The sequence below is a fragment of the Osmia bicornis genome, chromosome 5 (genome assembly GCF_907164935.1).
Source record: "Osmia bicornis bicornis chromosome 5, iOsmBic2.1, whole genome shotgun sequence".
In the NCBI taxonomy this organism is placed as follows: domain Eukaryota; kingdom Metazoa; phylum Arthropoda; class Insecta; order Hymenoptera; family Megachilidae; genus Osmia; species Osmia bicornis.
In genome coordinates this window covers 802,751-818,719 of record NC_060220.1, presented here as the reverse complement: position 1 = coordinate 818,719, position 15,969 = coordinate 802,751, and the positions used below count along the sequence as shown (strand labels likewise).

The following is a 15,969-nucleotide window of genomic DNA, read 5'->3' as shown; positions in this document are numbered from 1 at the left end:
TGAAGCAACGGTTGTTGTGTCGAAGGTAAAATAATGAAGGTAAAATGTTAGTTATTTTATTAATACATTTACAGAAAGATACCTGTACTGTATTATCATTATCATGATGCTGTCCTATTAACATTGCATTTCATAAAAATTTAATACAAAATAACATTATACGTGCCAAATGATAACTTAATTGATCGTAGAAGCGACGAACCGTGCACTTGGAACTCATCTCGTTTAGCAAAAAGTTCACCGAGGCCTTTTCACGTTCGCGAGTTCGACAATTTTCCTACTGAAACGAAAAGCTTCCACGAATTGAAAACATCTGCAAAAGTACAATTCAAAGTCGCAGAAGAAAAAACGCCAAATTGAACGAATCCTCTTTGAAAAGAGATGCATATTTGGTTCATTGGAATCGTTGTTCGATTTGAAGAAGCCCCTGAATTTACCTGAAATACATTCGTTTACGATCGAGTATCATCAGAGGGACATGTACTTTGTACAAAGCAAAAAGTTTCAAGAATTCTAAACATATCGTAGAATCGGTGCTTTTGCAACAGACAGCAGAACTTGAGCCACACATTCTTGAAACGGGTGTGTGATTTTGGTATTGGTATTTAAATTGCGCAACAGTAATCAGTATACAAAAATGCTCTAAATAATTAAAAGTAAAATTTGTTCGTTGACAGACCCACGAGGCAGATGATCATAAAAGAAGGAGGAGGAAGATAAGCAGAGCCAAATTTAGAACGTTTAGAGTCGGAAGAACAAAGTTGAAAATTCAGAAACGAAAGAATCATTAAAGTAGATTATTGAATCTTTGATCGCGATATATCGTTATTTTATTGGTTATTAATAATCACAATTTGATTTTGAAGCATGCCGAGAACGAGTCACAAGGAATTTCCTGATACCAAAAGTGACAGAATCTCACTATCAAAGAAATCATCATCAAGAGTCGGATCAAGACATAGCGGACTCGGATCAAAACATACCGAAGGTCGGATCAAGACATACCGAAGTCGGAGATAAAGGGCTGAAGCCACGATTAAGGAGATATCAAATACTGGAACAGTCGGGCAATGGATCAGGTTCCTCCATATTATCCACTTCCTCCTGGCGTTGGCGAAGGTACAGTAATCGCAAGAAAATCTGATAAGATTCACTGAAATGCCAAAGACAATTTTCATTGATGAATGACAATTTTCGAGCAGGTGTGCGTCGATTAAACCTGGTGGTCGACAGGAATCCAGGTTGAGCTCATCACCTTTACCGACAGCACTGTAAAGGTTAGAAATGAAGAATGCCGATGAACGTTGTGCTGTACTTGCAAAGGATATCGAGCACTAAAGCTAGAGATAGCTGAACTTTCAAAAGTAATGCTTTTGAGAGACATCGACTCCTTCGAAACATATTTCCACATGGGGTTTCCTATCTTTGTATTATAGAAACAAAGATTTAACGGCGAAGACTACCTTAACTATCAGAAAAAGCAAGATGAAGTTGATGAGGAAATTGGCTGAATTCGAACAAATAACACGAAAGTTGCAACGATTATTAGGGTTGGCCGATGTCTCGAGCACCGCCTTTGCAAAAATGTTCGACATGATACCGCAACCCGTATTCGAAACTCAGCTGGTACATATTTTGCATTTTCGTTAAATATCAACAGCATAAGTACAAATTGCATTGAGTGAATGATTTAGTAATCGATTTTAGGCCATTGCCGAAGAGAAGAAGATGTTGCAGCGCAAGAAAAGATCAGAGATAAAATAGACAAAGAAGTGTCTGCGACAAGGATATCAAAGCCCGAGGATCGTTTCGATTTGCCTCAAATAGAGTATCCTGAAGACAAGTATGTTCTGATTTGGTTAACATTTTTAACATTTTCATTTACAACGCGTCACTTCGTACGATCAGGCTTCCACGAGTAATCGTTTGCGGGAACACAGAGGACGAATTCCGAAATTGTTGTAGCAATAGCAAGAAGAAAGGAAGAAAGTCTCCAACTTGACGGCAAATTAACAGAATCGTTAACGATGCAAGAGAAATTGGCAAAAGAGAATGCCCAGTTAGAAGGTGGCAAGTAGTGTCATTTAAAACACCCATATCGTCTTTGACACGAACAAATAAGATAAATCGAGTAAAAAACGTGAACATCGATCCGTCGCCTTAACAACGGTTGCACAGATTTTGTCATCGGAAAAAAATATGTTGACACAAGACATGTTGATCTTTTGCCCCATATTAGATATAAATTAGAAGAAGCGTTGCTAGAAAAGGATTCTGCCGTTGAGAGTTTACAGAGGAAGGTATGCGGGCTACAGGCTGAATGAGAATAGTAGTGAAGGAAAACGGTGGAATTGACACGTCAGATAGCTTGCTTGAATCAACGAGTCACTAGTCCTTGTTGTTACACCTGTCCAGGTGCAATTTCGTCAGGAGTATCAAGTCCTTGCCCTTTACGCTCGGTTCATACACCACTACGTTGCAGCAAGAGACGACGATTATTGTCGATGCAAGTGTTGTCTTCAACCTGATTCTTTATCGCCAATCGCTAACGCCGCAAGTGGTAGTTCCAATCGGATCAATCAGATCTGTGCTCTCTAATTCCTCGTTAAGGAACCTATATATTGTTTGATACCTGTTCAGTGAAAGCCGGTAGTCCATACATGTGTACCTAGCGAAGGTAACGGAACACATATCTATACTGTACGATGAAAGATATAATTTAATTGATCAATATTTAATATTCGATTCACCCAGACTTGCGGGCGGTTGCATCAGTAACAGGTGCTTGTATTACGAGTGGTGCATCTTCGCAAATCGATGAAATGTGTTGCCGAAGTCCTGCTGTCGCTAAATCACCATGCGTCCCACCACCTCCGAAAAGCGTCTGCCCTGCAGAAATAGAGAATAAGATTGCAGCTTACGAGAGCAGTAACAAACAGCTAGTACATCTTCGACAGTCTTCATTAAACGTCAGTGCAAATTTTTTCCTATTTATATACTAGCCACCCTTTTAGGAACACATTAGGCAGTATGGAATGCGAATACGTAACTGCAGATGGAACTTGCTAATGTACAAGCGAGAACGTCAGCAGCTGGAACAACAACGTAAGCTGTTGAAATGCACCGCTCCTTGCGCACCTTGTGGGTGTTGCCCTCCTTCGCCTATGACTCTTCAAGGCTCAAGTCCTCCGCCTTAGGTACCACCGCCAACATTACCACCAGTTCTACCACCATCGTCCTCTGTACCTCTTTCTAAGGTATCAAAACAGTAGTTCGATCAGCTTGATTGTATGAGAAATTGCTTGTTTCATGAGTGTATAGCTTGTCACAAAGATATCAGAATTCTGAAAAATGGCGGTCGATAGTATTGTTGTTAATAGTAATTATCCCATGATTTTGTATGAAATAAATGTTTTAATAAAAAATCAGAATATTTTCTTTTCTTAGATCAAATTTAGTTGGATGCTCTGTTTTAAACTATAAAATAATCGTAGTTTCTATGGTGTACAGATGCCACCGCCTCCTCCTTCAACTTGTACTGGCTCCTGTATAAATGCTCCCATGGTAAGATGGAACTTAACAAAGAAGTTTTAACACACTAAACGAAATATTTAATAAAAGGGAGCTAGCCATGTCCTCAGCAGCAGTTACGTTATCTACGCGAGCATACGCACGTCTACAAGATGATTACAAAAACAATTATGCGAGGTTTCGTGTTTAAGAACAGTGCCGAGAAACTGAAGCAGCAAACACGCGAAACTATCGAAGAGAAGGAAAATTGGATATAAAACTGATCGATGCTCAGGAACGTTTAAAGGCACTAGAAGCCGAAAAAGATAAATACGAAGGTGACCATTCTGAATCTTGTTCAAGAAAAATATGTAAATGTTACAATTCATTTAATGACAGGTTTTAAGGAACAAATGATTGAACAAGAAACAAGCTCTTATCGTTTTCAAACAACGCTTTCCGAGAAGCGCAAGACGAACTTGAAGAATTGAGATCTATGATTCAAGATCAAGCCGCTCAGTTGGAGATTATCGTGCAATAATACCTACAGGTTTTTTTCTATAATAACATACGTTCTCTTAATTGTCAACGTAAATGCATATGTTAACGATTGTGACAAAAAATAGGCACAACACAAGTTGAAGAGCAACGCCGGCAACTTGATCTCATGGAAATGGATAATGCACGAATGAATGAAAACGTCACCTCTGGAAATAGGAAGAGTTAAAGTATGTAAGAGATCTATTTATGCATTTAGCTACATGTTTCTCAATACTGTGATCTTTTGTACAGAATCAGTTTCAAGAAAAGCTTGCAGAATTGGCGCCATTGCCAGATATTCTAAAACAAACTCAAGTGAAACTGCAAGAAGCGCACAAATGCGTGCAGTCGCCGAACGAAATTGCGAGGATCTATCGCGAGAATTGTTAGCTACCAAAGATAAGATGCAGGCTTTGCAAAATCAATTGGATGTGATGCATAACGAGTTTCAACAGCTTCAAGTTACTGTTCATCCATTTTTATCAAATAAAATTGTATTCAAGATGTTACACATTCGTGTGTATGTAAAATCCACAGGATGAAAGAGGCCATGGTTCGGGTCGATTTGATGAATTGGAACGAAAAAATGCTGAATTGCGACACGAAAATGAACGTATGAAAAACACGCTTGCTAGGTTCGAGGAACACGAGGCGCAGCTACAAAAGCGCATCGATGAAAAGATGCACGAAGTTACTCAATTAACAGCAATGCTTGATCAAGTAATGTTATTTTGAACATTGTAAATCGATGATTTCAGTTAACATTCCTTTTCTTTGAAAGGTCCGAGAAGATTCCGCAAGACAAGTGGCAAGAACTAAGGAGAGGTGTGAGACTGCTAGAAGAACGATGCAAAGTCAGATAGCGGAAATGGAAAGACAATTGGCTCAATGTCGAGCCACTGCAAGAGCTGCACAAAAAGACAGAGATGAAGTAATTTGTTGTTATATAAGCTAAAATTAATATTCAACATTGGCTGTAGCTTACCTATTATCGTTGATAGATTCGACAAAAAATGCAAGGTCAAATAAACAATCTGAATGAGGCATTCGAACAAGCTCAGGGTCGCATAAGATCACTGCAGGGACACGTGAATTATCTGAAGACATCCTATAGCAACATCTTTAAAGGACAAGGAGAGATGCCACCTGGAGTTTTACCAGGAGAGGCTGGTACAGGATTCGATTCCTGCGACTGCAACTATTAAATAAGAAATTATTCAGTATTTTATTGATATCGAAATAAAATTTTAATGAGGCGATGATCGTCGTCTCACTCGGTCACGTAAATTACATGTTCAAACATTGTCGGTCTATAATTGTAACAAAAATTTCTTACTTAAATTATAAAAAGAAAAAAAAAAAGTAGTAACGTTTGTACGATACAAAAATTATACCAAATTGTTTTGTTTTGTTTTTTTTTTTAATATCACATTTATCAACGAGACGAAATCGAATCACTATAATACAAACAATGTGACTTTTTCTTCTGATTCGACTGTTTTTCATTTTAATAAATTGAATACGTGTTCTTCTATATGCAATTAATTAAAAGAGGAAAATAACAAAAATTGACGACAGTGTGAATGTTGACTTAAAAAAGAAATTAAGAAAGTGATCTGTACAAGGAAAAAGCACTTATTTAAAACTGTGTAAGTTTCATTAGTTCATATCCACAGAGTGAAGCATATTGAGCATATCAAGGATTGCGTCGGAACGTGATCGTACTCTTTCCATTTCCGTGCGGAATTCTTCAAGCTGTGATTCGATCCGCAGCGCATATGCGTGACAACATCTGAAGTAGGAGTAACAGTATATTTTACAGTTTATTTTATAGCGCTATATTATTTCAATAATATTGGAAATATATTACCTCTCGTTACATTGGGTAGAACCTGAAGATGTAGGTCCCACCGAGGGAGATGTGATTTTAATTTGTGGAGGACCATTTATAGTATAAGGTGCTTCTTTCGTCTGTTGCTCATTTTTACTTAAATTCGTACTGTTGCTACTACGACAATCTCCACATCCTCTTAAGAGGTCCATAAGAATTCCCCGTACCTTTTACCACTTAGTCTTCGTTGTCTGGTCTGAATAGAAGAAAAAAAAACATAAGTACCAAAGAAAAACACTAAAACTGATCAGGTTGAATTATTTTCTATTATTTTACCTCGGGTGTTTCATTAGATCGCCTAAATGGTATAAGAGGATCTTCATCATCATCGTTAGAAACACTATGACTACAAGTATGTTTCTCGGAATTCTCATGGTTACTTATGTTATCCAAAGACGACTTACATGAATAAGAGAAATTTCTAACAATGTTACCGAACTTTGAGTGTGTTGGATTAGCCACTACATTCTGAAGGAACGTTGACACGTACGGCATTTGGAGTTACCTCGTTTGTTTCCGTATTGGTATTCGTAACGTTATCATGTAAGCGATTCTTTGAATCTGGTATAAAAGTATTTTTATACGAATTCCTTCTAATACCCTTATATAACTTATTTTTAAGATGTTTAGGACTAAGATCATATTTTTGTTTTTCGTGATGCAAATCACAGCGACGTTCTTCGTTAACGAGTTCTGGAGGATGTATACAACAGGAATGTAATTTTTCTTGCGAGGTTGAAGCACCTTTACAAATTGGCCATTCTTCGTGATATTTTGGAGAATCATATTTTTCACAAGAAAGAACACAATTGTTTAGATTAAAAGAATGATCCGTATGTACTTTATCATGCAAATCGTCTCCTAAGGAAGATGTTCCCATTGCATTTGATGATAAAGTGCGACGATATTGAGAACTATTGGAGTTGGATCTATTGAATCTAGATGGAATTCTCAATTTTTTATTCGTTGAACATACAAGCGGACTTTCGTTAAATCTCATTTCCGGCGTACTTTGCCAACAATTACACGTTTTCTTTTCGGATGGTGTTATAGACACTTCTGTGTCGTCCTCATTGTCGTTTATATCATCTCGACTCACTTCTTTACCCCAAACGCTAATTGTACCATTTATTTCAGACATTCTTACTTCAAGATTACCTAGTAAGTATGGACCACATTCTTGAACCCGATTCTTTTCATTTATTCCATCCTTTAGTGGTTCTTCTGCTTGAATTAAGAAACTTTTATTTTTACTATGCTCATCCTCCGCGTATATGAAACACTTTACACCGTTATCATTATCAACTGTTTCTTCTGTTTTACTGTCCGTAGACGTAGAACCATCAATATTTTTATTAATAGATGCATTCTGTTCTTGTTCTGCTTTAGATTTTGCATGCTCCTCAACAAATTTAAATTCGACATTAGCCGTATTGATGTTACTTTTTCTGTCTGATTCTAGACTCGTGTGAGGTATTTTGAAGGGTTGAGTAAAGGTAGAAGAACCAAGCATTTCTGTTGCCTTTCGCTTTTTAGAACTCGAAATATGAGTTGGAGAACTGTAATGTGAATTTACCAGCTGATCCGTTAAATTTTCATTCAAACCTTTTTTAATATTTTGCACTAAAGGACTCTCGGTTTTTGTTTTGCCTTGTGTTATATTAGAAAGGGTCTGTAAAATTCGAGATGAGGTAATAAACGTTCGAGATAACGGATGTGCTATTTTTCTTGGAGTCGCATTAGTGAGTACTATGCTATCATCAGAATTAAGAATCGACGTCAGATCGGGTGGTTTAATTGATACAGCTGGACTGTAAGCGCTTTCTGCCCATTGATCGGAAGAACTTGCCGTTGATGCAACACTGCTAGTGGACACTTTTTTGTTTATCTCTCCTGTAGTCGTGGTTTCCTGATTGCATACAGATTTTTCAACGGTTTCAGTTTGTACAGATGCAACTTTTGTTTCACGTGCTTTATTTTCATTCTCATATTTTGCTAAAGATTGTTTTAGCGCATCCAATTCCTGTTTCATCTTTATATTCTCTGCCAATGTTTATGATAGGCATCTTTCAAATGATGAAACTGAGCATCTTTTGGCTCAATTGGGTTTTTAACTGAATTACTTCTGTACTTTCTGTGACTATGTCATCTGTTAAATTCACTTTTGCAAAATTTAAATTACCCGACTCGTCTTGACTCATTCGAATACTTTTCACACTTTCAATTTTCAAAGAACAACTTGTGTTACTATTATCGATTTCTTGTTCATTAATCATTTCTGCCTCGTTATATACTTCAGTCTCGTGTGCCTTTTCTTTCTGTTCATCTAATTCGTCTTTCTGCTCACTATTTGTTATACCGTGCATGTATTCCTCATAAGTTACTGTACGCAAGTTGATAAATGCAGGGGTTTGTTCATGACCATTAACTAAAGGAGATTGATTCATGTTATTAAACTTTATGTTTCTATCCAAGGTATTTTGATATTCAATTTGATGCACATTAATATCCACAGAACCATTTCGTTTCTCTAATTTATCGTCGCTGTTTTGTGCCCGTTTTTCATTTTGGATATTAACGTACTCGGAATCCTTTCGCATATGTTTAAATTGATTTTCAATCACTTTGTTATCAGTTTTATTATTTTTACTATTTTTGACTATTTGCGCTATATTATAAACTAAATTAGTACCCTCGATTTCTTCACGTTGCAAATCTTTAATAGTCTTTTGTGCATAATCTTTTATAACTTTATTAGTAACTGGTGTATTCACTTGCTCAGTGTCATTATCTAAAAATAATAATAAAAAAAAGATTATAACATGTACATGGAAGCATGTTTTATTGTCTTTGTAAAATTATATTTTTATTTTGTTTTTGAAAGTATTATGATCTATAGCTATTTACAACAGACAATAGACATATCTTCCAAATTCTACAGAAATAAAAATATCTCTTACTTTCATCCTCCTCATAAGTTTTATTTTCCACATATTCTTGCTCCTTAATACGCTTTTCCATTGATCTTTTATTCTGTTCCTTTATATCTCTTATATATTGCTTCACCTTACTTTCCACATGTTGATATTTAACTGGCACCATCTGTTTTTTATGTATGATAGAATACATTACTGGATTTTGTTGGAAACCAAAATAATTTTGCCTAACAATATTTAGACTATGCCTTTTTTTATTATACGGTGAATGAACATTATTTTTAGAAATACTTAGATCTTGCAATGATAAACTTCTTTCTTTATGATGTTGCTTTAATCTATTGTTTAAAATAAAGTCATCAGATACTCTATCAAAATATTCTTGGTCATATTCTGTATCAATATCCTCATCATCCTCATTGGGCATTCTCAGAGGGTTTCTTTCATCGTCATCTTCCTCATCTTCCTCTTCTTCATCTTCTAACATTCCATGTTCATGTTCACGTTCATTTTCAAGGTCCATTTCATCCATTTCTATAGTTCAGGATAACAGTCAAAAAATCAAATACTGCTTCATTTTTAATAAAATTTTTGTTGTTGTTTACTCACCATCGCTATCTCCGTATTCATCTTCCTCTTCATCATTATAAGGATGGTTACTTTCTTCTCCAGAAGACAATACATAAATACTACCTCCTCCTTGATCATCACTGGGACAGGGACTTCGACTGTGATCTTCTTCTACAGGTATTCTACATTGTTGTTTTACGTTACTCGGATCGGAATCGTCTCGTCTCGAAGGACTCGATACACTAACAAACGTCGGCATTTCTTCATCTTCTAACATAGGTTGTTCGCTTTCATTGTTTAATATACTTGTATCACTTTTCGACTGTTCTCTGATCTGATTTTCTGTATTCATTTCCGACTCGGTCTCCTCCGAAGTATGTTTATTTTCCTCTGACATTATGAAAGTTGATACTGAACATGTAAAATATTACAATTATATGAAATCTTATGGTCACCAAAGGATTAAAATTATTTAAATCTGAATTGAACGTGTTATTCAGCTATTTAGATATTTAGCGCGTGCGACCGTACTTTTCCGACGACCGCCATTACAGCTGTGCCGCTGATGGCACCTGCACTTCAGTCTATTCACATATTTACGCTTTTATCGTATAATTTTATTATATACGCTTCGAAATACATATGCTTATTTACCACTGTTACTTAACAAATCTTGATTCTTTATATATTGCTACTGATCATGTACAAAGGAACCTTTGCGTTGCAATTAAATGCATAATTATTACGAGACTAATGACCCGCGAATATACAGGGATGTACTTTGTGCTGTATATAAGGGGCACTTGTTCTACATTTTACCTTCGTTTACTTGTTTTATCGTAGACATACTTGTTACAACGTTAATGTCAGTAAGTCTGTGATAAAAGTTATAACGATTAAAAAGATAATAAATATTTTACAACTATTGATCTACCGGTATTGAAGATCGTTAATCATTATGTTTCGAACATATATCTGCACACAATAAATTAGAAATTCTGAAAAAATATTGGGATTCAAAGAAAACGTGCCCATCGCTTAACCAATTTTGAATATTTAAGTTTAGTATTTTGCCGCGCGCAGTGTATACACCACTGTCCGATTGAAGAAGAGGAACACGGAATTGAGCCGAATTGTCATTCACGTTGTTTCTATGCAAGGGGTTAAATGACAATAACTAATGATATTACAAGAAATACATTTTAACGAAATCATTTAAAATGTCCAATGAAAATAGTGAAATTTCTGTGACCATTGAATTTGGGTAACGTTAAAACTACACATAACCTAACTTTTCCTATAAAATTCATTTAATTCGCTAAATAATTTCAGGGGTGGGGCGGAATTGCTTTTCGATAAAAAGAAAAAACACAAGGTGAACTTACCTGGAGATGAATGTAAGTATCTCAAATTGTTTTTTAAATCAAAATTCTAATTGACCACGTGAAATCCTACAGGGACCATACAAAGTTACTCTTCTGGATAAAAGATAACCTTTTGAAAGAACGGCCGGAACTGTTTTTACAAGGAAACACCGTGTAAGTCGTCAATTCATTCCATAATTTTACCTTAATATTGTAAGCATACGAGCTAAAATCTTTGTAAATAGCACGGCAAGGTTTTTTATTTGATACCCGCGAAGTTTACAGTACACTCGTGTCGCACCACGATATGTTACATTAATTCGCATTTTCCAATTCGACTGATATAAGTACATATAAAGTTAAGATGGCGACTCGGGAATACATTGACGCTACTCGAGATGGCAGGAGAATTTACTCAAAGAAAGTACTGCCAGTGCCATCTAATGTCGGAAGTACACACCATTTTCAGATCCGTTGGTAATGCTCTATAATTTCCTCCACTCACTGCTAGATAGCGCTAGTGGTACCGTTTTCAAAACGCGCACTTATACAAAATTAGAAAACTTAAGGGGTAGTTCAGTTCAATTATAAAACAATAATAATTTGCACTAATTGAACGCGCAAGTACATTAAATCCTTAGTAGCAAGTAAAGTAGAGGTCGTGATAAAGATATATTTCAGTTTCGTTTATTTTATTTGCTGGCACCCCGGAAAGAAACTATCACTATATTAAAATGTGTGACGCGCATAACGAAATTAAAAAAGTTCGAAATTTTCTGTGTTTTATTGCCTATCTATGTTTTTGATCTTAATTTCTACTAACAATAACGTTGTACCGTGATACCAGTGCCAATCGATACGGTAATACGTAACAGTGAAATGATAAGGGGGCTCTAGAGCCTCACAAATCGTGTGACACAAAAATAGTCTATTCTGTAGCTCGTATGTAGCCATATATTCCTGAAATGTGATATTTTATGTGTACAGGCGACCAGGAATTTTGGTTCTCGTGAACGATACTGACTGGGAATTATTGGTGAGTGAAGCAATACCTAATCAATTACTTCTTACGTATGTAGTTTTTTTGCTAATGTAACTGGATAGAAATGAACAATCACTCGGATTTGTTTATTCTCGAGAGCTATACGTATAGTCGCATAATTGACGTAAGGTATAGCTGACGAAACCAGTCACGACTTGAAGAATGAAAAATATGAGAAGGAGGCACGGATGCGGCGATAAAAGGGCGCAAATGGGCTGAAGGCTCGCCACACCCACGAGAAAATTATCATTTTAAATTTGTAAATGTACAAAACGCGAGCGCTATTAGGCTTGGCTTTCTGAAGCACTCTCGAGTAGAATGGAGCCTCGAGAAAGCGGGTAAGGTCGGGGGAACTAGAGAGCAGACACGGAAAAGATGATGGTTTCAGCTATTATTATGATAATACCAACGTTTCCTGAAGCTTCTCTAGCATGCTTCGACCGTCGCGACTCCTTGTCCTTTCATCTATTCTCTATTCTAGTCTACGTCCTATTTCTTTCGCAATTTATCAGAAGGATTTTCATCGATTACCCTAACTTCCATCTAATCCCTCGTATTCCTGGATTTATTTCAAATATTTTCCAAAGTTATTTTAACGTGTCGGTATGTCCGTCCATATGCGAAGGTATAAAAATGAAGTTCAACTTGGATGCTTAACAAAGAGATTCTTATCGAAATTTCCAGGGTGAAGGCAGTTACAAATTATGCTCCGGTGACACGATACTTTTCATATCCACTTTGCACGGGGGATAGTCGAAGGCGTGGACGAGGATGGTTGAAGAGGAATCGTTGACGATTTCATCGGGAAGAGTGAGAGCTAGAGGTGGTTCTGTATCAGGGCACGAGGTGTGTGTACACCCGCACAGTGTCACAGAATAAAATGTTGATTCGCACGATGTACGTCTGGGACGTTCCACGTAACGACCATAATATTACGACTGACACTTTGGCCATTTTCCAAGGATCCTCGTATTATTGCTCTCCCTCTTCTTCGCTTTCCCGTCTTGCCACACGGCCAATGGGCCATATTCTGTCCCTTGTTTCCCACAGCCGGAGCGGTCACTCCCTTTTCCTCTTTCCCTTATGATTTTCACGCTTCGTACACAATTTTGTATGTACGTGTTATATTTCGTAATTAAAGTCTGTGGAAAATGAAAGATAGAAGTCTGTGTTTCGAATTCAAGCATAATAATTGGTTGTGTTCCTAAAGTGGATGTGAAATTTAGGGCGTGGAACTACTTGTCCGGTAACTTTGCTTCTTCGTTATTCGATAGAAACGAAATTAACTTCCGGGTAGTTGGGCGGGAAAATTAGTTTCAATGCAGGCCAGGGTATCGCGATCCGTTCTCATCGAGATTTAGTTGTTGTTCGCTCGCTGGGCGCTCTATTAAAAGTAATGATCGTGCTTCAGGTTCATCGAGCGAGAGGGAGAGAGATATATCCTTCCTTCCATGGAAAAAATGAGAAAACTTCCGTGAACTTCCTCTTCTGTATAATTAATTACCGGCGGTACTAGTTCTTTACCCCGTACACGATAAAGATTGTATCGAAGGTTTTTTCAACTTGCTCGACTGAAGTTAATCAGCTCCGTTCAGCCCGCGATGTCTGTGATTCCCTTTTCGCCCATCGATCGGCCACCTTTTCAGCATCGAGCCTCCACTTCCGTTTAATATAATCCGTGCGCGTTTCTGTACTCGATATCGCCGAATCGAAATCAATCGGACATCGATGAGGCTCGATAACGATTGACCAATTAACGCGTTGATTCCTATGCGGGTAAACGATGTTACGAATTTAATTCATCAGTCAAATGATCGAAGAATAAAGAAAGATAAACTGCGGATGCAACTCGTTATTTCAATTTTCACCCCATTTCGAAGCTGTCAATTAAAACTGGGGAGAGGGGGATTCCTTTTGGAGAAAAGAGAAGTGGAAATGATTCTTTCTCGTTCGAGGGCGTGTAACGCGCTCGTGTGCACGAGTACAATGCACTTTCAGGCGTGCACAGTGCACAGGCATGCATCCTCGGCGAATCCCGAGTGTCCCGATCGCTAATGGTTTGCCGGGGTTGGATGGTCCAGTGATTAATTGTGTCAGCCATGATTACATTACAGAGGACGCAGATCCACTATATTATGTAGGATCGTGCATGCGTGTATCTCGCGGCCGTGCTCCTTTTGCACGTGCGTTCGACGCACTCGCGCGTGTTCCCAGGATGTCGGAGAAGTAGCCGAGCATCCGCTTCTGTGGTTAATCGATCGTGTCAGAGGAACGCTCCCAACGATTCCGTCGATCTTCAATTGCGAAAGGGATGAAAAATTCAATTCGAGAATTTACATTCATTTTTTCCTCAAGATTTAACTCCTTTGCCGCGGTACTTCAATGCCTCGGGGTTTTCGCGATTATAATTGCAAAATCTCGATTAGGAATATTAATTGGTAATTAACAGTAGACTTTGGGGAGTCGACTTTGAATTTCAAAGCGTTTTATACGACGCGTTAGTTTCGCATTATTACTCGGTTCGATAACACGTGCCATTTTGCAATCACGAACCATCGAACTTTGAACTATCAAGACGTATAAATAAGAGGTCAAGATGGAACTAGTTCGCGATAACAATTTGGCGCCGCAGGCGGCATTACCTTAACGAGTTTCAACTTGAAAAAAAAGGAAAAAAAAGAAAAATGGTAGGAAGAAGTAATTACAGAGTGAGGGGAAGGCTTAACGTCGATCCATTTGTGACCGTTCTCATTAGCGGTTTAATTTCCTGAATCTACCGGGGATGACTTTTCGGTGAAATTTTCCAAATTTCTCGATGCCAGCCGGCTATAAGTGGCTTCGTATCTTTCTAGCCGGTCGAAGGAATTACGAAGGTGGATGAATCCCTTTGGGATTGGGCACTAGCCGAGAAGAAGAAGAAGAAGAAGAAGAAGAAGAAGAAGAAGAAGAAGAAGAGGATACTCGCGAAGATGAGATCGAGCTACGGCGGGTATCGTCGCGAATTAAAGTTTCGCCTCGTCGCTAACGGTTGTTCCACTTTGAAACGTAAGTATAATTTCTGTTATCTCCGCGGTACCTACTACCCACCGTGCAGCCACGAAATATAAAATAATAAAGGGCAGACCGACCAAAGCGACCAAGAACTTTGGCTATTACAATGAAACAGTTCCGCGCAAACGCGTCTTCAACTTTTAACGGCTCGCCCTCGTTCCTTCGTGTCTCCACCCATTCTGCTGCTCATTTCCCTTTTCTATCGCGAATTTATATCCCCGCCAGCGATACCGTTCAATTGTATTCGGAAAGGGAATCGGCCAAAAAGGAAAATATTCCTGTCAAAGTTTCGGAATTTCAAGAAAGTTAAAAAAAAATGAATTCCATTTTATGAAACTATCAGGACGATACTACGTATATTACTAACGATAAGTGGTTAGTCGCATAATTACATTCACCCTCTTGCCCCGTGAGCACCATATTTATTTCAGTTTGCCGTCGCGTTCTCGCCATTAGGCTACTAATCCACTTAATTTCTTCCCAGGCCTGGACGGTGTTCTGTTTCTTTTTGTAATTCGATGGTCGCGCGTGCAGGTACATTGCAATTAACTCGTCGAATAAAGCCGCGACAATCCTGTTGCTTTTCGCCGGCTCGCGAAATAAACGTAACGCGTTCGTAGTGTCCTAAGTAACGACTTCTCTTTTAAAGCCCTTCTAACCGTCCTTTTCAACGGGATTTAATATTTCGTTGAAAGTGGCGGCAAGTGGGGCCAATTTTAATTTGTTGCACTCGTTTGAAATAAAGAATGGCCAAGCGTAGTTAGAGATTTTTTGAAGGGTGGTCCTCTTTAAAATTGCAATCTCGTTGCCAGCGGAACGACGCTATCCAATGGCACGTAGACTCGTATTTCCGGTTCGATCGGTTCCAACAGGATCGAAGGATCGCCGCGGTGAGATCGAACCGAGATTCGTTTCTCGAAAATAGACAAAGTCTCGCGTGGATAACACCTGCCGTTTGCATTTGGCTCCGTTGCCAAAATCATCCAAAGAGGAACCAGCCTCATCGGCCTACATCGCGTACTTTTTCTTTTTTTCTTTTACTTGGCCACCCCTTATCAACCGTAG

At 38.1% G+C, this 15,969-nt stretch overlaps 3 protein-coding genes across 3 annotated transcripts; 2 read left to right on the top strand and 1 right to left on the bottom strand.

Annotated features, from left to right (window-relative positions):
• The first annotated feature begins 1,485 nt into the window (after positions 1–1,485).
• LOC114882799 (myosin heavy chain) lies at positions 1,486–5,255 on the top strand. Its single transcript, XM_046285960.1, is given in 14 exon segments — positions 1,486–1,626; positions 1,941–2,074; positions 2,240–2,322; positions 2,755–2,942; positions 3,728–3,848; positions 3,910–3,938; positions 3,941–4,082; positions 4,137–4,216; positions 4,218–4,238; positions 4,303–4,381; positions 4,384–4,511; positions 4,588–4,770; positions 4,832–4,981; positions 5,052–5,255. Coding segments are annotated over 14 exon segments (1,683 nt in total).
• Positions 5,252–9,972, bottom strand: LOC114882793 (MATH and LRR domain-containing protein PFE0570w-like). The gene is given in 9 exon segments (XM_046285711.1): positions 5,252–5,842; positions 5,921–6,107; positions 6,110–6,137; positions 6,218–6,418; positions 6,420–7,993; positions 7,996–8,037; positions 8,040–8,732; positions 8,902–9,411; positions 9,487–9,972. Coding segments are annotated over 9 exon segments (3,726 nt in total). The 5' UTR covers positions 9,845–9,972; the 3' UTR covers positions 5,252–5,709.
• A 420-nt stretch (positions 9,973–10,392) lies between these two features.
• Positions 10,393–13,694, top strand: LOC114882798 (ubiquitin-related modifier 1). The gene is given in 6 exon segments (XM_029199843.2): positions 10,393–10,711; positions 10,780–10,844; positions 10,905–10,910; positions 10,913–10,985; positions 11,799–11,847; positions 12,538–13,694. Coding segments are annotated over 6 exon segments (306 nt in total). The 5' UTR covers positions 10,393–10,667; the 3' UTR covers positions 12,607–13,694.
• Positions 13,695–15,969: the final 2,275 nt, after the last annotated feature.